We start from the raw sequence: 23,770 nt of genomic DNA on the forward strand, positions 1-23,770 counted from the left end.
AGATACTTGCAAAGGTTCTGACATGCACTCTGTGTTCAACTTGACCCACACTTTGTTCCCATGTAAGCATTCTGTTTCTCATACAAGTGTTGCCCGTCCCGCTAATCTTTTAACTTGTTTGTTTTTGGATGTGAGATCACATTGCTGAGTGTGAAGTATGATGTTGCCTAACATTCATTTGCCACTACGCTTGCGGTCTGAGAGTGCGAGCACCAGGGGTCTCTGCTGCCCTGTCAACAAGCAGGGGCCAAGAGCCTAGGCCCAGAAGGAAAATTTCGCCTGTTCCCTCTTTTAAATACATCCCATTGTAGTATACCGAATTAATAAGATTGAATCACTAGTGCAGCCCTCTGTGTCTTGTTTTACATTTCCGATTGCCTTGATATTGCTCCCTTGTGTGAATCCCGTATCCATACAGGTTTTCCTGAATCCCCTTCCCTTTATAGAAAGCCTCCTATCACAACTGCAAAATTGTTCGACTATCCAAATTGAAGATCCTGACTTCAATCTTTCTAATGTCTTATGTATGCCTAGCTTCCTAAACAACATTTTATTCATCAAGAAGATGACTAGATATTGAAATTGTTTGTTACATTCTTTACCAGACAGACTCCACTTTTCAAAAACTCAAAGCTTCTCGGATGATTCGAACACACTGCTTTCGTAAATTGTAATGATCTATATTGGTATTGGCTGCATTTTTCTTTTATACAGCTAATTTAAGTGTTAATATTATGCAACATATAGACAGCCAAAACTTGAGTGTATTTACAGTTCACATTGTAAGTTGTGTCAAATTGATAAATACACTCATTCTCTTTAGTTTTTACCCACCTAAGAGTGAGTCCAGATCTAGTGTTATGTTACTTCTGTTGATTCTTTCGAGTTACAAGATCTCCTGTTTGTATCTTTGTTATATTGTGCTTGCTGAAAACCAGTTTGGCACGTTTGTCGAAAGTCAAAAGCCTTCGTACTGATGATGGAAATGAGTCTCTCTCTTGTGCATAGTTGTCAAGGCACCATGGAGAGTCAAGGCATAGCCAACAGCAGAACACGCCGTCGCCATGTCCACCATATGCTGACAGGTGATTCAATGTGTTATATATATATATATATATATATATATATAAATATATATATATATATATGTGAATATAGAACTAAGAATTATCCACCATTTACAATTTACTACATAGGCTTGAACATTAATGCCTATTAACTATAATATTATTGCCTACACTTCAAAATTTAAATGAATAACATCATCACTGCCTAGAGAAATAGAATTTTAAACCCATTAAAACAAGTCAACATTTAATGACACCACAAGTTTTGTGTCTGTTTTCGTTCTTTAATTCAAAAGATTTTCTGTTTATTTGTTCATGATTTCAGTACATACAAGACCTTATTTTAGTTCAGCAACAATCTTATCTTGCTACTTAAATTTTTATTTGAATACAATAATGGTTATAGCCTTATAGGCGCAGCACTCAGTAATAAGTGTTCATCACCGTGATTACTATGCTCTTTGGACATTATAGTTTATGACCATGGATGGAACATTAATGCAACATCAAGTGACTACACCCGTTACAGAACTCACATTGCTAAAAGCGAAAAATAGCCATCTGGTAGGATTGCTTGGCATAATTTGATTTGTTACATGTTCCTAGTCAGTTTGATGGATGCGAAAGAGCATACATGAATCCCTGTCCTGGGAGAATTCTATTCCTCAATATCTATACAAGATTACAAGGAAACTGAATCTACAAAATAAGGAATGATTACATAAGGAAACCTAAATATATAGGAAACATAAATATATTATTAACATAATATAATTACTATCACACCCCTGCAGTCGAAACTGGGGAGGGATAAACAGTGAGACTGGATCTAAATTCGTTAAACAAAGAAGTTGGGAGGCCTTTGGTGAAGATGTCGGCATACTGAGACGACGAAGGAACATGAAGAACACGAACTTGACCAATGGCGACCTTTTCTCGTACAAAATGGATGCTCATCTCAACGTGTTTAGTGTGTTGGTGCTGCACTGGATCGCAGGACAAATACACTGCGCTAATGTTGTCACAGTAGACCAAAGTGACTTGGTGAATGGGACGATGAAGCTCAAGTAGCAAGTTTGATCCAAGAAGTCTCTGCAACGGCGTTGGCGACACCATGATACTTAGCTTCACCACTAGAGCGAGAAAGTGTGGATTGTCGTTTAGAAGACCAAGAAACGAGATTATCACCCAAGAAGACACAATAACCTAAGGTGGAACGACGGGTGTCAGGGCATCAGCCCCAATTAGCGTCGGAGTAGGCAATCAAACCTGAGACAGAGGATTTTATGAGGTGCAACCCATACTCAAGAGTACCTTTCAAATACCGAAGTACGCGTTTCATAGCTGCAAGATGTGGCTCTTTAGGGGCATGCATGAACAAGCAAATCTGTTGAACAGCATAGCTGATGTCGGGTCGGGTGAAACTCAGATATTGAAGAGCACCCGCGAGACTGCGATAAAGTGTAGGATCCGACATTGGATCACCGAAATCAGCACCAAGTTTGGACCTAGTGTCAACAGAAGTGGTGACAGACTTACATGTAGTCATCTGGGCTCGATGAAGAATATCTTCAGCATACTGTCGCTGAGAAAGAAACATAGTACCTTCTTGTCGACAAACTGAAATGCCCAAGAAATAACTCAAGGGGCCCAAATCTGTCATGGCAAATTCAGAGCTCTAGGTGGATATAGCGCGCTAAAGAAAAGCAGTAGAAGAGGCTGTAAGAACAATATCATCAACGTAGAGAAGAAGATATGCAATATCACCCCCATGCTTGTAGATAAACAAGGAATTATCAGATGAATGTGCAAGACTGTGAGAGAGCAAGGCTGAGTACTATACATATAGTGGTTGGTTTGACCACAGGACTGAAAGTCTCATCAAAGTCCACCCCAACCTCCTGTGACGGGGGACCAAAACCCAAGTACATTTTGTAATAGATTATGAGTGAAATAACAGTGAGACAATCAAGGGTTGAAAATACTTCTTTATTGATGAAGCTATCTGGATAAAAACATCACAGTATGCTTTTAGGGAAATAAAGGACAATTGCAATGGAAAGCTAGAATTGTAGAGGAAGAAGATAACAGAAAATTCCAAAAAGAGAGAGAGAGAGAGTCTTTTCCCAAGAATGACTGCTTTATTCCTTGCACCCCACTGCACTATGTAGTACCTCCATCCACATATTTTTTGTTGGGCCTCCTGATTCGATTACCTCTCCTGATGGGCTGTATGGAAGGATCTGTTGCCACGTGTCCCTCCCCTTCATCATTGCTGGTTGTAGCTTGTTCCCCACGTGATATTGTCGGTATTGTAATATTGGGCATCACATTACTCCCCCCAATGAGAGTAACCTTGTCCTCAAGGTTCAAGGATGGAAAGTTTTCAAACAACGGGCTACTATCTTCCCAGTTGCGTCTTCAGTTGGTAGACCTTCCCATTGTACCAACACCTGATGAACCTCTTGACCTTTTAGTAGCAAGTATCGTGACTGCAGAATGGCCTTGGGGATGAGAATTGGACCAAGAGCTGTCGTAGTCAAAGGCATAGGTAAGTACGGCTCTTGTTGGGATCCATGACACAACTTCAGCAGTGAGACGTGAAATACCGGGTGAATTCTTGCAGAAGACGGACGTTGCAACTTATATGCAACGGTTCCAATTCGATCAACAATTGGAAAAGGCCCAAAATATCGTTTCCCTAATTTCTGGTTGTGCCGTAATGCCACCGAAAGCTGTCTGTAGGGCTGCAATTTCACCAAGACCAGATCACCCACTTTAAATTCCACGTGTCTTCTGTTTTTATCAGCTTGTCTCTTCATGGCATGTTGAGCCTTGAGTAAATTAAGTTTGAGTTGAGACAAGACAACATCACGTTCTTTGAGTAATTCATGCAAAACTGGTGAAGCAGAAACTGATAGGTCATATTTAACCAATGTAGGCGGGTCACGACCATAAACGACCTTGAAGGGGGTAGCACCCAAACTAGTATGGAAAGAAGAGTTGTACCAGAATTCTGCCCATGGTAACAATTTCGACCAATTTGAAGGTTGTGTGGTGGTAAAGCAATGAAGATACTGTTCCAAACACTTATTCAACGCTTCGGATTGGCCATCGGATTACGGATGGTATGAGGAACTCATGGCTAGAGTTGTGCCACTAAGTTTGAACAATTGTTGCCAAAATTTACTGGTAAAAACCTTGTCACGATCAGACACAATGGACTTAGGAAATCCATGCAGTTTAATAATATTGGTAACAAATGCTTCCGCCACCTTTAAACTAGTGAAATCGGCCTTCAATTGAACAAAATGTCCATATTTCGACAAACGATCAATGACCACCATGATAACTGTGTAACCCGAAGGAGGCAGAACGGTGATGAAATCCATGGCCACATCTTCCCAAATTTGATTCGAGATCGGGAGGTTGTAGGAGACCTGCTGGTTTGGTATGATCGTGTTTTGTTTGTTGGCAAATCAAACATTCTTTAACGAACTGTGCCACATCCTTAGATAAAGAAGGCCAGAAAAATTGACTAGCGATTCGGGCCTTGGTGCGTTTCACACCTGAATGACCTCCTATTGGTGAGGAGTGGAATTCTTGTAGCAATTGAGGTACCAAGTCAGAACCAACAGGTATCACCTCACGATCTTGCCACATCAAAAGATCATGTTTAACTCGATGGTTTGGGTTTGAGTTTAAACCCGAGACACAGTCCCGTTTAATTTGGTGCAGAACCGAATCATCTTGCACCGCTTGTTTGATTCGATTAATCAACTCCGCTGAAGGAGATGAGATCAACGATAAGAAAGACCTGGAAAGTGCATCGGCGGGAATGTTTTCATTGCCCGGCTTGTATTCGATGGTGAAATTATACCCCAAGAATTTATGCAGCCATTTCTGTTGCTCCGGTGTTTGGATGGCTTGATCGTTGAGGGAACGAAGACTTTTGTGATCCGTTCGTATAATGAATTGGTGTCCCAACAAGTAGTGCCAAAATTTCTAGATTGCTTCCGAAATCGCGAATAATTCCCTCATGTAAGCTGATTGTTTATGCATGTGGGGGCTCAATTTCTTCGAAAAGAAAACTATCAGATGTTTTCCCTGACTTAAAACGGCTCCTATACCCATCCCGGAGGCATCGGTCTCGAGAATAAAAGGAATTGAGAAATCTGGTAATTGTAAGACTGGAGCGTTTGTAATGGCGGACTTTAAGTTGCTGAATGCCGAAGCGGTATGCTCATCCCAAAGGAAGCTATCTTTCTTTAGGAGGGATGTTAGAGGATTAGCAAGTGAAGCATAACCCCGGATAAACCGGCGGTAGTATCYCGCCAAGCCCAAAAAACCCCGCAATTGCCGAATATTTGTAGGAGCAGGCCAATCCATGATGGCTTTGACTTTTGACGGGTCCATATGAACACCTTTACCTGAAACCACATGACCCAAATAATCAACTTGAGTCATTCCAAAGCCACATTTGGATTTTTTTTGCAAACAAGGAGTGATCACGCAACAGTTCCAACACTTCCCTGAGGGGCTGTAAATGGGCTGCCAAGATGAGCTGTACACTAATATATCATCGAAGAAAACCAAGACAGATTTGCGCAATTGGTTTTTGAAAACAGAGTTCATTAAACTTTGAAAGGTAGCCGGCGCATTAGTAAGCCTAAAAGGCATTACTAGCCATTCGTAAAGCCCTTGATGTGTTCGAAAAGCGGTTTTGTGGCGGTCTTCGGGTTTCATTAATATTTGATGATACCCTGAGAGAAGATCCAATTTTGAAAAATAATTGGCACTACACAGCTCATCCAACAATTCATCGACCGTTGGAATTGGAAAGCGATCTTTGACAGTAATAGCATTTAGCGCCCTATAATCTGTACAAAACCTCCAAGAACCATCCTTCTTTCGAACCAAAAGAACTAGGGAAGAAAAAGGACTGGAACTGGGTTGAATAATGCCCTGTTGTAACATCTTATGTACCATTACCTCAATTTGATTTTTTTGGTTGTGGGCATATCTGTATGGACGAACTTTAATTGGGTTACTACCATCCAAGAGGGGTATAGCATGATCGTGGGACCTTGATGGTGGCAACCCGAATGGTGTGGCAAACACATCCTGAAACTCCGTCAAAAGAGTGTGCAATTCAGCGTTTAATTCGGAAGCATTAGATTTTTGCACCTTAGGATCGCTAACTAAACAGAAGAACAGTATTTGATAAGACTCGGCTAGGGCTCTAGTGGTGTGCATTCTTTGAATGTGGTGGTACTGGGCTGGTTGAGGAAGGGAAACATTGTTACCATAGAGGGTAACGAAGGAGTTATCGTGATAAAATTTAATTGACAAGGCATTGAAGTCAGCGATATGGGGTCCTAAAGTTGCTAACCACGATATGCCAAGAACCAATTCTGCACCTGTAATAGGCAGAAGATAAACCGGCACATGTAGACGATGCCCTTGAATGACAACATGCAGATTGTCTACAAAGCCCTCAGCTGTGAGATTATTGCCATTGCCCACCATGACTTTGAAATTAGGAGAAGGTTGAATTGGCAATTTTAGACAATGAGCTAATCGAGGTTGGAGGAAATTATCAGAGCTCCCACTATCGAGGAGAATTTGGAGTTCCATTCCATTGATATACCCGGTAAAACGTAACGTACCTTTGCTTTGATATCCCCAAATAGCGTTAAGCGATAAATGATGGTCCGGTGGAGGAAAGGAAACAGGGGGTTCTTCTGTAAAAGGAGGGTCAGATGAATGAGTAGTGGTGATAGGATGAACATCCTCATCATCTCCCATCAGTAAGAGCATTTGGCGATTTGGGCAATTTATGCCTGAGGGAGAATTTTTCGTCGCAGGTATAGCACAGACCCTTTTCACGGCGGATCTGCATTTCAGCCGGTGAAATACGTTTGATCGAAGGTTGTTTAGGGGTAGTGGGTAAGGGTTTTGAAGGGGTCGGTAATAATGGCGGTAAGGGTGATTTTGTGGTGGCGAGAGGAGTAGTTGAGCGAGGAAAGGAAATAGGGCTGTAAGGTTTACTTACCGGAATGGAAACATATTTTTCCTCAAAGAGTTTAGCCAGAGATACCGCTTTCGCCAAAGATGGTGGGCTTTGGGCTATCACATCCCGACGAATGTCGTTACGAAGCCCACTAATGAAGCAATCAAGCAAGGCCTCGGCACTGAGTCCTTGAATCCGATTAGCTAATGTTGTAAACTCCATGTAGAAATCAGTAACAGTGGTGGATTGTGTGAGCTTGAAGAGATTTGCACGAGGGCAATCAAACGGTGAAGGACCTAATTCCGATTCCAAGGCCGAACGAAAGGAAGCCCATGTAATGAAAGGTCTATCACGAGTATGTATTTGAAACCATGGCACCACACCTTTGTCAAGGTGAACGGCGGCTATTGTAATACGATGTGCATCTGGTGTGCCATAATAATCAAAGAATTGCTCCGCCTTAAACAACCACTGCATTACCTCTGTCCCGTCAAAACGAGGGAAATCCAACTTGACATTACGTACCTGAAATGGTGGATGAAGGAGCTGACCTTCAGACCCGCTAGATTTTGCGAGAGCAGCTTCCAAACGAGCGATTTTGGCTGTATCCTCTGATCTTTGAGTGGTGTATTCTTCATGGCGTTTCTCCATTAGGTCAATCATTTTCTTGAAATCTGCTTGTATCTCCTTGAATCTGGTAGCCTCTGCCATGGAGAGGTATTGGATGAAAGCACCAGTGTAATAGATTATGAGTGAAATAACAGTGAGACAATCAAGGGTTGAAAATACTTCTTTATTGATGAAGTTATCTGGATAAAAACATCACAATATGCTTTTAGGGAAATAAAGGACAATTGCAATGGTAAGCTAGAATTGTATAGGAAGAAGATAACAGAAAATTCCAGAAAGAGTCTTTTTCCAAAAATGACTGCTTTATTCCTTGCACCCCACTGCACTATGTAGTACCTCCATCCACGTATTTTATGTTGGGCCTCCTGATTCGGTTACCTCTCCTGATGGGCTGTATGGAAGGATCTGCTGCCACGTGTCCCTCCCCTTCCTCATTGCTGGTTGTAGCTTGTTCCCCACGTGATATTGTTGGTATTGTAATATTGGGCATCACACATTTTTAATCCAGCGCACTATATTCCTCTTGCAAAGCTGCATTCCAGTTTGGGTCCTTAAATGTTGCAGTAGGTTTATAGATGCCAGAATCTCTAAGGCGAAAGCAAGGCAAGGGAGAAATATGAGTTGTGTGTAGATTAAATGGTGCAGTCGGTTTATAGATGCCATGTTGGGAGCGGGTGGCCATTTGGTGAAGGCGAGTGGGAGGTGGGGGAGGGGGTGGTGTAGATGGGGCTGGATGGGTGGGATGTGGTTGGGGCTTAGGCCTACGGCTATAGACGAGCATTGGAGAGGCAGTAGGCGAAGGGGAGGGTTGGCTGGGATATTTTGTTGTTGCGTTGTGATGCGCAGCTGGGTTTTTGTCAGGAGAGGGTGCTGTTGGGGCAGTAGGCAATGGGGAGCGGCCTGCTGATAAATTTTGGGGTTAAGTTGTGCGTGCAGCAGCTAGACCTTGGCTTGGAGACGGTGGAGAAGGTGCTGTTGGGGCTGTGGCAGCAGCTAGACCTTCGCTTGGAGACAGTGGAGAAGGTGCTGTTGGGGCTGTGGCAGCAGCTGAAGGAAGTATAGGAGACGTTTCAGGTCTAGTCAGGAGATGCTCGGGCAAATAGGGGGAGGGTGCATCATTGTCCAGAAAACTATAAGCGGAGGGGGGAGATGCATCCAAGCTAGAGAAGGGGAAAACATGTTTATTGAAGTTAACATGACGAGAGACATGGAGCTTATGCGAAGATAAGTCAAGTCAGTAGTACCCGTAATGAAAGGGCGGGTATCCAAGAAAAACACAAGGAATGGACCAGGGGGACAACTTGTGAGGGGCTGTGGAAGATAAGTTTGGAAAGTAGAGACACCAAAAAGTCCTAAGGTGAGAGTAGGAGGGAGTACGGAAGTAGAGAGCGTTTGTGGGAGTGGAGTAATGCAAAGTTTTAGATGGAAGAATACTATGAAGATACACTGCCACATGAAGAGCAGCGACCCAAAAGTTAGGGGAGAGGGAAGCACGAGTGAGGAGGGTACGTGTTATATCATTAAGAGTACGAATTGTTCGCTCAGCTTTGCCGTTTTGAGGGGAGGTTTGGGGACAAGAAAAACGGAATATCATTCCATGGGAGTGACAAAAAGAATGGGAGTGAGAGTTGTCAAATTCGCGACCCATGTCACATTGAAAACATTTGATCTCACGCTCAAATTGAGTTCGTATTAATGCACGAAATTGAATGAATTTGTCGAAGACTTCAGATTTTTGTTTAAGAGGATAAACCGATACAAAGTTTGTGAAAGCATCAAGCAAGACTAGGTAATAACAATGAGCATGCTTACTTAATACAGCGGGCAAAGTCCAAAGATCACTATGAATAATATCAAATGGTGCATAAGTTGAAGTCATAGAAGGGGAAAAAGGCATACGCTTATGTTTAGCAATTTGACAAGAACACAAACTACTAGCGCATTGTTCCTTATTACAAGAAATGAAATCTTTACTTCTAAAAAAGCTAAAAACATGGTCTCATGGACAACCTAGATGATGGTGCCAAACTTGGGAAGATACAGCTGCAAGAGATACCGGAGTCGAAAACAAAGCTTTAGGAGGCTGAGAGACTGGATAAAGGTTCCCAGAGCTGTTACATCTCATGACCGTGTCCCCTGTTTGAAAAGCCTTCACAAAAACCCAAAAGGGTCAAATTCGACAGAAACATTATTGCCTTTTGTGAACTGACAAACAGACAATAAGTTTTTAATGATGCGAGGGGTATGAAGGACATGCTTTAAGGTGAGGTCAGGGGACAGGGATGCAGTGCCAGAACCAACAACGGGAATGCGACTACTATTGCCAATAAAAACATAAGGAATTGTGCTTGATTTAAAATTGGTATGAAGTGTACCTGGATTGGCGGTCATGTGAGAAGATGCACCGGTGTCCATATACCATGAGTCATCAGGAGGTTGAAGTGTCATGATGTTGAAGGCATGAGGCAAGTCAGTGAACTGCCCAGAAGGGGTGTCTTTTGTTGTGACATGGAGAGCTTGAGGGTGTGAAGGAGGGCCAAGGAGGCCAGCAGCAGATGGACGATGATGAGTGGGTCCACTAGTGGGGTATGGGCATGGTGGCATGGCCAAGGAGAACCCCAAAAATATGGTGGAGGCCAGGTAGAACTGGCCCATGGCGAGGCCGTGAGGGTTGTTGGAGTGCTCTTAGCTGGCCTTGGTGGGGTTGCTGTCCACGAGTATTGGTTTGACGGGAGTTGGTTTTGTTCTTCCACGGTTCCTGCCATTGTTTCCGACATGTTGGTTGTTTTTTTTTNGGGTTGAAGCAGGTTATAGAGGGCAACAATCAGGCCTGATGATTAGCATTATGACCACGACGAGTCTCTTCCCTAAGTAGCATGCTGCATGCTGTATCAAAGGAGGGAAGCGGGCTAGCATTGCTAATGATGGTGCCGACTACATCATAGTCGCGAGAGAGGCCATTAATCAATTGAAGCACAAGGCGTCGATCACTCACCGTGTTATCCACGTCAGCAATTAATCGGAAAGCATCTTTAGATGCTGAGTAGGGGGCACTAGATGAAAAAAAATTCTAGTCGGGCATGATTCCAGATCAGCAGCCCTTGCGCTTTTCTTGTCAAGGAAGAGATTTTTCAAACAGAGCCAAGCGTCACGTGCAGTTGATCTAGGCTTGAGGGTGGTGAGGAGGAGATCCTCAGTGATGCTGCCATAAATCCAAGACCAAACAATAGCATCTAACTGATCCCACTTAGCTTTAACAATGGTAGGATCAGGTATGGTGCCATCAATGTGGTCCATGACACGATGAGCCTGAGCAGCAACTTGAAAAAGTTCTTCCCATGAGTGATATTGAACCTTCTATGGATTGAGAGCGAGGGGTATGAGATTCCATTTATTACTCACAGTTTGAGCAGGGTGAATAGAAGAGGATGGAGAAACGGAGTTTTCAGGCTTCGAGGGCCATGAAAGGGGCAGTAGGCACAGGAGGTTACTGACAGAGAAGAGTCCAGCAGGCACAGAAGAGGCCAGAAGAGGCAGCAGGCAGTGGTGCGGAGGAAACTGACGGAGACGGAGTCGTCGTAGAGGCAATGCACAGGGCCGGCTGCTGTCAGCAAGTTGAAGGCTGTGGTGTGGAAGACGAAATTAGACCCAGGTCTCTGATACCATGAAAGAGCAGACATGAATCCCTGTCCTGGGAGATTTCTATTCCTCAATATTTATACAAGATTACAAGGAAACCGATTCTACAAAATAAGGAATGATTACATAAGGAAACCTAAATATATACAATTTCGGAAACATAACTATATTATTAACATAATATATTTACTATCAGGATGCAGGCTTGATTGGGAGTTACCTAATGACTGATCACATAACTTCTATCGTTTAAACGGGTGATATCAATTAGTATATTTTTTCTCTAGTGGCTAAAAGAATATGTTGTAAATCAGAACTAACCCTGTAACGTTATTGATTTTGAACATGCAGAAGGCACACCCAAATTGTTTTCCACGTCTAGAATAACTGATCTTGGCTCTTTTAGTGTTTCAGGGAAGCTCCCAAAACCTTCACACTCCTCGTCAGATTCCAAACATATCAATCCTGTAAAGTAATATTTTAGGTATTAATAATGCATAAAGCTCGTAACCAACAAAAACTCCAACTATAAGTCAAAATACAAACCAAACGAAAAGTTTTGTGGAGACAAGTTTTGTCAACAAGTTCTTTGTAAGTTGCCAAGATTTTGAAAAGAAGCTATTGAGCACAAGGCATAGGAAAAAAATACTATAAAAGGAGTGTGCAAGCAGGCAACAAGAAGACGAAACAGAAATGATGGTAAGAATATATGCAATAAAAAAAAATACTGAACATCAAACTGCTTAAAACATGGTACAAGGACCTAATCCCCTTACATCAACTATGCAAGGACATTGATATCCTAGTTGTCGGCTTTCAACCCTCCCCCCATCTACAGTAGCTAGTAGTCCCTAATTTTTTTTCCAACAACTCCAATCAGATGTTATATCCTCGGGAAGGTCTAAGGCCACCATGTTCATCCTCAAGTCATCCCACATCCTCCTCAGTCTTCCCCTCCTTACCCACTGTTGGCTCTCCACCTCCTCACTTGAGCCCTAACGTGACCAAACCAATGTCATCTTTTTTACAACCCTGTTCGAGTATAAGTCAAACAGTCAGATATACTTTTTTACAATTGAAGAATATTCCCAACGAGAAGATTCATTAGTCAATAGAGTAAAGTTCACTTTTGGTCCCTAACGTTTGTGAATCTCAATGGTTTTCGTCCCTCAACTTTATTTTAACATATTTGTCCCTCACGTTTGACACCCCTCAACGATTTTCGTCCCTCCTCCTAACGTCCGTTAACTTTTCCCGCTAAGTCCAATCTAATGAGGGTTATTTTAGTCATTTTAACTGTTTTCTTGATTTTATATTAAAAATAAAAAAATTATATATATATTATAATTTATAAATGTAAAATAAAAGGGATAAAAGAAAAAAGAAAAAAAAAAGAAAAAGGAAAAACATCACCAACCCCCCCCCCCCCCGATCGACTCCCCTAAACATAAAACCTCAATCTCCTCTGGCCACCTTCATCTTCTCCGACAAACTCTTTCTCCAGCCACCATCCTATCTCAGTCACCACACACCAAAAACTCACAAACAAACATAAGTTCAAACAAGGTTTTAAATAGCGTGAGGCATGGCATGGCGGCGAGGTCAAGCCCCAAGCCTTGGAAGCCACGGCGAGGTCGTGGCGTTTTTAAGGCGTGATTTATGGCGGCAAATCTCTATATTATATATAAAATTATATACATAAACGTATGTTTTCTACTATTACTCAATAAATCAATGATACTAAGCAATTTAAATTAAGTTATATATTAAGAACTAACAAATAAGACATTAAAAAGATAAGTAAAATCAAATATCGTGTAACAAAAACCATGCATTACGCCGTGGCGTGCCTCAGGCATAACGTGGCATGAGACACAAGCCTTGAGCCATGGTGGCTGTTGCGGGCGAGCTTTTTCGAACATTAAGTTCAAACCTCTAAATCAAAATGAACCTCAAAATCAAAATTAAAATCAAACCCAAATCCAAATCCAATCTGTTAAATCAAGATCACAAATCCAATATATAAGAAGATTTTAATGAAATTTTGGGATATCAAATCTGTTATCGATCAAATCGAGAGCTTCGACAAACAGAACAAGTAGCCTTAAGCTCCAACCAAGCATCAACACAAATCAAATGAAAACAATGCTTACAATCAGGTAATATCCTCATCATCTCTGCATTCTTATAATTGCAAAAACAGGTCGAGCAAGTTGAATCGATTCCATTCATGATCCCCTTCGAAAACGAAAATTTAGGGTATGATTTGATCACTGATCGAGTCCAACCACGACATTCTGGTCCTCAACGTCGTTGTTGTGATAATCGGGTTCCGGTTATACATCTGAGCCAATTATTTGATTATTTGGTTACGTGATTATTGAGTATGTGATTAATTGTTTATAAGTAATCCATGATGTGGGTATTTGCATATATATGTGAATATGTGTACCATGTATATGCATGCATGGGTTTGTATATATGTGTATATGTGAATATGCATGTATGTGATGTGAGGAGAAGAAGGGGGGTTTTATATTATAAACCTTCACCGCCTGATTTTTGGGAAAGATATAAAAAGAAAAATTTTGAAGAAGGGGAAAGGAGAGTTGCAATTTTTAGAAAAATTTGGGAAGAGAGTGAGATTTTGTGCTTCTATGCTAAGCTGCGAAGTTGAAAAGTGATCAAATTGGAAGATGTTTTATGTGTGTAAATTCATCTTCAAATTTGCTTCATAAGGTGAGTTTTTAAAACACTTGCATCTGAATTTGATGTTTTTGGATCATACCTTGTTCTACATATTGGTAGATAAGAACAGTTTCTATTGTATATATTTTTATGTTCAAAATACATGGTCCGATGAAGGGTATTTATCGGACACAATGTTGTCCGATGAAGGTCCCTTATCAGTCATGCCTTGACCAGTGAGGAAGTTTGTATTTTTATGTGTTGTCCGATGAGGACTTTTATCGGACTAAGCATTGTCCAGTGAGGACCTTTATCGGACAAGGTTGACCGGATTGGGCATCTCATCGCCCAAGTGATAACTGGATTGAGTATCATTGGTTATAAGTGTTGACCAGATTGGGTGTTCATCGCCCAACGCTTTGTCCGATGAGGATGCTTATTGGACAAAGCATTGTCCGGATTGAATATTTATTATTCAAGTGTTGACCGGTGAGGGTAGTTACCGGTCATAGTGTGTCCGGTGAGTCTTGTCTGGATTGTGTGTTGGCCGATGAGGGCAGTTTATCGCCCAAGGGTTGTCCAATGAAGGCAGTCATCGGTTGAGTGTTGTCTGGTGAAGTGGTATCCCTGCAAGTGATGTCCGGTGAGGACTAATGTTAATTTTTAAGTATCTTTCAAATGTTGTTTATAAAATTGAGAAAGGTACTATTATATTCAAAAACTGTTGAGAAGAGTAAACTGCTTTTGAAAGAGATGTTGAGATGATATTGAAACTGGGTTTAGGAACTGTGAAAGTTCTTGAGATAAAGTTTTTGATATGAAATTATGTTGAGACCATTATTGGCTAAAACTGCAGATTTAACTAGGAAGTAAGGGTGGCATATTAAGGAGAGGTGTACCATGGGATAAGGGTGGCATATCAAGGAGATATGTACTTTGGATACGGGTGGCAATTGTGAGATCTGTTATTATTATAGCTCTTGTTTTCACATCCATAAGATGCGATAATTCTGAGTCAACATTTCTTTGTGACATGAAGACTTGGAAATATTGCTCTTATTGAAATAATAACAACGATGTTATTAAGAAGTGGAAAATGACTTTTAGCCGGAGACATTAATTGCCCATGTTTCAAATGATTTTGAGATATGAGATATCATATTTTGGTTGTTCAAAAGAGTAAGGATTTAAAATAAAAACCCAGAGGGTCTTTGGTTATTATTTAAATTCAATTTTCATTTGAGTATCAAAACAGTTCTTATCTTAAAAGCTTTAATTAATGACCAAGAGCTCTGGTGATTGGTGTCTATTTATATGGTTTTGAAAGTTGAGTTTATAAGCTCTAGTCTGATGAGATTTAAAAGGTTGCGAGTTGTATTATGAATGTCAATGAGGATCTGAGTGGTTATATATCCTTTGTAGTAAGAGCGTATTTATAACTTGCACTTACGTGTATTTCTGAAGTTATATTTATTAAAGTGGTTGGATGTTCAAATGGGATTTTATAACAAGTTTTGGTGATCTTCACCTTGTAATTGCAAAGAAGGGGTTTTCTCACTAGACCTCATGGTCTAACCCTCATTTTCTGTTTTAAAAATATGCATTGCAGGTCTAGCTGTGTCCAAGGATAAAGGGAAGGGGAAAATGTGATTATTTTCCTATTGTGCTTAACTGCTCTATGAAGATCAGCATAATATCTGATGAATTTTTGGAATGCCTGTTGTTATGCGAGTGATGTACAAGAATATTATTTTGGAATTTTTGGGTTGTAAATTATGTATTACAATTTCTTGTACTGTTAGGACCAAAGTTGTGTATTTGTATTTCTTAATATATGAAATACATGTTTATATGCAAATGTGAAAAGTGGGGTGTTACAGAGTTGGTATCAGATCCTGAGTTTAAAGGATTTAGGTATTCAAGCATGATGCATAGACTTAAACTGTGTTATTTGCATATTAGGGGGTCCCGGACGCAGATAGAACCATTGGGGATAAATATGATGGTTTAAGAGGACAGTATGTAAGGTAAAATCGAATTACAACTGGCCAATGTAATTATGAATTTACACATTTCTCTACTTAGACACCTTATTATATTTGGGAATGTGATTACGTGATTATTAATATTGAAAATCTGCAGATGGCTAGTCGTTTCCAGAAGGTCAGAAAGGATCGCCCTCCCTAACCCAAATGATAGAGAAAATTCCCCTGATAATGCTCCAACTAGTGTATCGTATCTGAAGGCCGAGGCAGGGGAAGAGGTCGGGGTAGAGGTCGTGGAAGGAATCATGGAAGAGGAAGAATTATTCAATCTGAGATTCATCCAGACCAGGGTGAGTCTATTTCTGGAAATATTAATCAAGAACCTGTGCCTGTGCCTGTGCCTGTGCCTGTGCCTGTGCCTGTGCCTGTGCCTGTGCCTGTGCCTGTGCCTGTGCCTGTGCCTGTGCCTGTGCCTGTNGCCTGTGCCTGTGCCTGTGCCTGTGCCTGTGCCTGTGCCTGTGCCTGTGCCTGTGCCTGTGCCTGTGCCTGTGCCTGTGCCTGTGCCTGTGCCTGAGCCAGAATATGTGACTCGGGACATGTTAGCGGAGGAGATGAGTAAGTCGAGAGAGATTCTGACATCTATTATGTAAGTACCAGCCAAAGTTGAAACTGAGAGAGTCGAGGTAAATCATTAAATTCAAGCTACGAGTAGTAAAGGGGGTGACATAAAGATGTTTTTGACCTGCAAGCCCCCAACATTCTCTAGAAAAAAATATTTGATTAAAGCAATGTGATGGTTGAAGGAGATTGAATCTGTGTTCAATACCAGCAAATGCCCAGAGGAAGATAAGGTTAGATTTGTTGTTTCGATGTTAAAATCTAACACTTTATATTGGTGGGATATAGAATCATTGGCCAAACCGGATATTTGGCGAACCATGCCTTAGTCAGGATTTATAGATAGATTTAAAAAACAATTCTGTCAAAAGGTGGTTGTTAGACAAATGAAGGAAGACTTTCTAAAGCTGGAACAGGGCAATCGAACAGTACGGGAATATACAGAAAGATTCATTGAACATTCCCGATTTGCAGAACACTATATCTCTTCTGAAGCTAGAAAGGTTGAGAGGTATATCTGGGGTTTAAAACCCTCAATTCGGGAATTTGTGATTGCTATGAGTCCTGCCACTTTTCCACTAGCAGTAGATGCTGCCAAAACGACCAAGAGGAACAAGAATAGGCAGAAAGAAGAAAAAATGGTTGAAAAGAGGAAACGGGGAAGCATCTTCGACTGGTTACCGAGGGCCAAAGTTTGCAAAAATAGATAACCGTCATGTTCAACGTGCTGTTGACAGAGCATGTCCTTGATGTCACCGAGTTCATCAAGGTGACTGTAATCCTGATCAAAGAAAGTGTTACCAATGTGGCAAGTCAGGCCATCTGTCTAAAAATTGTCCAGCTCCCTGAAGATGTTTTCAATGTAATTCACATGATCATATTAGACTGAATTCCTCAATTGAGAGTTCCACGATTAACCATGGAAGAAAATGCTCCGAGTACTCGTGGAAGACCGAATGCGCCAAAAGGAGAACTGGGAGGGGCTCGGGACCAATCTTTTCAGATGACTTTCGGCTTATCCACAATCTCCCATGTTTCATTCTTCTATAATGCACTCATTTCCTCCTTCATAGCATCCCTCCATTCCCTTTTTGATAATGCCTCGTAAACATTGGTAGGGATAGATGGTATTTAGACTCATAATGAACCTTTTGTGGGTTGGAGATAGGCGTTCAAGAGAGACATAGTGAGATAATGGATACATTGGTCGTTTAGAGCATTCTCTAGTCCCTTTTTTCTTGGCAATGGGTAGATCATCTTCGGTATCAGTGGAAGCATGTTGTATGTGTAAAGGTGGGTCAGCTCTTACCATGTTCTCATTCCCAAGACTTGAGTCATAGTTTTGGACTTGCGTTGGCGTAGGAACGACCTTTCTTCTTGTATACACTTGAGGAGGATTTGGAGAATTGTTGGAGACATCAACCCTATTTGGGTTTGAATTAGTTTCATTTGGCTCATTGGATAGTTCACGTTCATTTAGAGGGGTGGGTGACTCGGATGCGACTTGTTCCTCCTCTACGGACTCTGATGTGGAGTCAACACTACAAGTTGGGAGGTCAAGTTTTTTTTAGAGATTCAAAAGTTTCCCAAGGCCTATCTTTTATCATTGAATTCTCCCCATGAAAAGAGGACTTGGAGAAAAAAGGTTTGTTTTTTGTGAAAGTGATATCAACCGAGATGTAGAATCTGTAGGACGAGGGATTGTAGCATTTGTACCCTTTTTGAGTGGATGTAACCAAGGAAGACACTTAATGGCTTGAGGGTCTAGCTTGCTTCTATGTTGGTTGTGAATGTGAACAAAGGCAGTGCACCCAAAAAAAAATCTTGGGTGTGAGACCATTTGATGTTCTAAAGTGAGGGTAGAAATCATTTAGAAGTTCCATGGGAGTTTTATTTCCCAATGTACGTGAAGGAAGCCTGTTTATCATGTGTGTGGAAGTAAGGACAGCTCCCTCCCCAATAGGATTTAGGAACATTTCCCTGGAAAAGCAATGCTCGGATAGTGTTAAGTAAATGACCATTAAGTAAATGACCATTTTTCCTTTTAGCTACTCCATTTTGTTGGGGTGTGTTAACACATGAAGAATCATGGATAATCCCTTGTGATTGAAAGTAGGGTGATAAAATCTGATTGAAATAGTCCTTGGCTTGTCGGTCCTAAAAATCTTTATTTTAACCCCAAACTGGTTTTGAATCATTGAGTAGAAGTTACGTATAACAGTGCTAACTTCATATTTGTGTTTAAGGAGGAAAAGCCATATAACATGAGTACAATCATCAATTAGGGATACAAACCAACGACCCCCGACACATTAGGTATGTTAGAAGGTCCCCATATGTCACTATGAATTAATTGGAATAGAAGAGAGCTCATTTTTTTTTATTAACCTGAATATCCAACCCGTTATGCGAGCTGACTAATCCCAGGGCAACCACCTGCTTTGCAGATAGCCCGGAGTCACCGCATTTGAACCTCCGTGGCCACAAGGGGATTTTTATTCCTCCTTGGATTTGAACTTGGGACCTCCTGATACTTTTGACCTTTGGAGTCAAGCTCAAACCAATCATGCACCACCCTTATGGTTAAGAGAGCTCATTTTATTACTCATAGGAAAAGAAGCACGAATATGTTTGGCCAATTTGCAAATATCACAATGAAACTCAGAAATATCTAATCCTTGAAATTGATGAGGAAACATGACATTTAAAACTCTAAAGAATGGGTGACCTTAGACGCAGGTGACCAGATCGTATCTTTATTAGATGAACTGAGAAAGGATGAAGGTGGAACGTTGCTTTTCTGGAAAGATTCAAGATGATAAAGGCCATTCCTTTCCTTAGCAAGTCAAATCCTCTTCCTTGAGTTTTGTTCCTTAAAAAACACAATATGAAGAGGAAAAAATAGCACAGCATTTAAAATCATGGGTGAGTTTTTGGACTGAAACGAGGTTGACTGACAGTTTTGGTACATGTAAGACATTTTCAATTCTAAGACAAGGTTGGGTGTGATATGTATATCTCCAAAGCCTGCAACAGTTGCTAATGAGCCATTGGCTACTGTAATCTTTCGGTTGCTAGGGCATGGAGTGTAATTATGAAAAAAAATTGGAAGGTGTCATATGATCAGTGGCACCATAATCTATTATCCACGAGTTGACAAGGTTATTACTCGAGGCATTCAGACAAAAAGGAAAAGGTGGTTTACCTGAAAGAGTTAAAGAGCAAGTTCCTGATGACTTTTCTAAAGAAAAATCCATGAGTTGACAGAAAGGTCATTCAATCAAAGGGAATACAACAATTAAGGTTGTTCTATCAGAAACACTTGCACGATGAAGGTTGCACGAGAAGAGCAATTAAGGCTGAAATAAAATAGAACAAAGGTTTTAGATTTCTGAGAGAAACCTAAAGCTCTTATACCATGACAAGAAAGATGAACTGAATAATGATATTCTCTCACTTTCTTTTGATTATACAAGGCCCTATATATAGGGTATTTACAAGAGATGAAGGGAATCTAAATCAAGGAAATCAAGGAAAAGATACAGAAAAGATAATGATAAAGAAAGTAAAAATATCCCAAATTTATAAAAACTATATGCCATAACTATAGGGATACCTCCTGATCTATAATATGTACATTTCGACAATACACACTAAAGAATTGCAACTAAGAATTTTTCATTTGAGAATCATGCAACATTATAAAAAGATATATTTGTATTTAGAGTAAATTACATGTTTTATCCTTGTGGTTATATGTTTTTAGCGGTCCTTGTTCCTTTTTGAAAATTCAACGGATTGTGTCCATGTGCTTGCAATTTTACAATAATTCGGGTCCTTAATGCAACCACAAGACTGGGTTGTTGATTTATTTAGGGATCGAATTCATTGAAAAACTACAACCATAAGGAGCCAACTCATCAAGAAAATGCAACCACAAGGATGTAACTCATTAAAAAACGCAACCACAAGGACACGTTTCGTTGAATTTTCAAAAAAGGGAGAAGGACCGTTGAAAACACCTAACCACAGAGAGGAAACATGTAATTTACTCTTGTATTTATTTACCAAATACCAATTAGAGGTATCTAATCACATCTAAAATATTATGTGTTACTATATATAATCCCCCATCAAAATAAATTAAAGTGAATTTCAAACCAGCTCTCATGGTCGATCCTGTCTATTGGCAGGGTTCGTCTCCTTCTTCTTCTAACATTGTTTGCCTTTTTCACCTAATCTATTACCGTTATTGATTGCTTCTTTGTCATATAATCACCATGGTGTGACATAAAAAAGGCATAGAACCATAACTAGGGTAGCAAAAATGGGAATCCTGAGGTGGATATGTGAGAACACAATGATGGATAGGTTTAGACATGATGATACATGAAAGAAGGTTGGAATACAACGCCACTTCTAATGCCTTTACTCAACTTCAACATAAACGTTTAGATTCACATGATAGATGATGACACGAAAAAATATGGAATGATGGAGGAAAAATAGAAGAGGTAAGATTAGGCTAAAATTGGCATGATACTAGGTAGAAGAATAGATTTGGATGGGTGTAAAAGTTCAAAGAATATGACCTTAGATAGGAGTTATTAGAGCCTTAGAAAGATGTTATTCATGGTGTTGGGTGGCCACTCAAGCTTATCAAAAGGTTCTTACTGAAACATTTATGAAATGTTACACTAATATAACACCATTAAACATGATTACTTATATGGAACAAAAGTTGCAGTTTGTGGCATCCTACTTGGATGCCAAGTATGGACTCGTGAAAGTACAATTCTGGTGTAAGATCAAGAAGGTCATGGTCTTAAATTTATGCTGCCCCTTTTCATAATCTCAGCTACTAAAAAGCCAACAAGTGTTCTTATATCTTGGATTGAAAGATATCCAAAAGTTAATGTGGTCATCGGATTTTTCGTGAATCTAAAATAACCTATTCCAAAGTTTAAAGTGGATAAGTATAGTGCTTCCAACATGGCATTAAGTGATTGGTGAGGGTGAGGGGTGGCCAAGACTTGGCAAGAAAATTTGGATTGTTTCACTCCTTCACTTATGAATGGGCTTAAGTTGATTTCTTGAAGTTTAGTCAACAATGTTCACAATCTAGAGTAAGAAGTAATCATTATTCTGCTGAATTACCCAACACACAAAGACAACAAGAGTATTTGACATAAAAATCTAGGCGTAAATCTTCTCTTTCGGAATGCATCGTGTGAATCATATTGTCTGAGTTCTGTATCAAATAAAAGTTATGTTCAATGCACTCTTGTCTCCAACCAAACCGTCTCTAAACAACTGTACATTCCCCGCCCCTACAAGAATTTTCACATTGAACATGGTACGAACTTATATAACAACAATTGAGGCAAAAATGCCCAGTGAAAGAGACTAGCAAATGTATCATTAGATGCTTTCAACTACCATTGGCATTTCAAAACAAGAAACTCCACGAGAAGGAGCACAAACAATTAAGCAAAATGACACTCTACAATCACAATTAAAACCCACAACAGAAACCAACTTCTACTTCAAATTCACCAGGAAAAAAATCAAATCCATGACCCAAACGATGCTCCCTCCATTTGCCAACAGAAAGGTATATTCCCACCTCCATCCCACTCCACCTCAACCAACTCCAGATACTACATTTTATTAGTCGAATCGAATTCCCAAAGAAAAGGTTGTCAAATAAAAACGACTCAATGCAATACTAAAGGGCAATAAACATACCAGAGGGCTCAGGATTGGGCGATGAAGAAAATCTGAGTTGGGGATCCGACACAGTGTTGTTGCATCTGACAATTGGTATATATGATTTCAAGGATTCAACCATGGGCGTCTCGGATACAACTGACGGCGTCTCAGGTACAACTGACGGCGTCTCAGGTACAACTGAAGGCGTGGAAGTAGTGCAAGGACTTGGCGAGGGTTTGAGAGGACTTGGGTCGTCATCGATGATGAAAACTGTTGTAGGGTTTGAATCAAAATTAGTTCTTTGCTTCTTGGATTGAAATTGAAGTGGGGTTGTCTCGTCGTCGGAGATTATGTTCACGGTTATAGGGCTAGACATTTGAGAAAGACAGCAGACCTTCGAATGTGTCAACTAAGCGGGTATTTTTGATTCCGACAGAAAAAGTGTGGGTAACATACTAGCATGTACACAATTAGCCCCTGTAATATACTAATATTCCATATTTAGTCCCTATTCATGAATTTGTAGGTTTTCGAATTTTAAAAACAAAAAATTATATCTTTTGGCTGGAGAAAGAACTTGGGAATTGATGGGTACTTTTAAAATGATTACTGCATTAAAAATTAAAATTATATAATAAACTGTAGTCTATGTCGTGTTTGATACATAGAACAGGACAGTACAAGACAAAACTCATTGTCTCATGTTTGGTTATGACATGGGACAAGACAAAAACTCACCATTACATGTTTGGTATGACATGAGACAATGACAAGGATTGGGACTGTTCCGCCGCCACCATCACCGACAGCCACCATCGACCATTGTTGGCCACCTCCACTACTACAACTTCCTTCACGACCTCCACAACCATCATCGACCACCTTCACCGTGACCACTACCACCAACACCGGCTACCACTACCACCGCCCACCACCACCTCTACCTTCACCACATCGACTACCGCTGCCTCCTCCAACATTGTCAGCCACCACCATCACTGTCCACCATCTCACATCTACAACGCCTCCACAATATAAGTAAATTTAAATTGGAAAAGCAAATACACAAATGATGCTAAAATAATAGAAATCACCTAAATATGGGAAATGTAAGCGTTTACATTATAAATCATGAATGGTAACTCAAGCTAATAATCTAAATCAAACTAGGTGAAGATTAACATCGGGTGTCACTACATTCACCAAAAAAAAATATTCAACATGTGACTCAATATATCTTCAAAAGTATGATCTCCAAAACTGCCCCTAATAGCAATCGTCACTCCATTCGAACCTTGGGAGCCTACCACTTAAAGATCATGATATACATGTAATATAAGAAGAAGTGTAAACTTAACGCATACTGAGGTCAAACAGATTTATAGATGAAGTTGGAATCATAAAAATCAGTAATATAA

At 40.4% G+C, this 23,770-nt stretch overlaps 1 protein-coding gene across 1 annotated transcript in view; it reads right to left on the reverse strand.

The window, feature by feature from the left end:
• LOC112515302 (crossover junction endonuclease EME1B-like) overlaps positions 1 to 22,728 on the reverse strand; it is a 35,544-nt gene extending 12,816 nt beyond the window's left edge. The window contains exons 1-2 of the mRNA XM_025122030.1: positions 22,389 to 22,728; positions 11,671 to 11,814 (exon numbers count right to left, since the gene is read on the reverse strand). Of these exons, the coding sequence (XP_024977798.1) occupies positions 11,671 to 11,814; positions 22,389 to 22,728 (484 nt within the window). The remainder of the gene's footprint in view (positions 1 to 11,670; positions 11,815 to 22,388) is intronic.
• Positions 22,729 to 23,770: the final 1,042 nt, after the last annotated feature.

Source organism: Cynara cardunculus, assembly GCF_001531365.2.
Source record: "Cynara cardunculus var. scolymus isolate 2C chromosome LG 7, CcrdV1, whole genome shotgun sequence".
In the NCBI taxonomy this organism is placed as follows: Eukaryota; Viridiplantae; Streptophyta; class Magnoliopsida; order Asterales; family Asteraceae; genus Cynara; species Cynara cardunculus.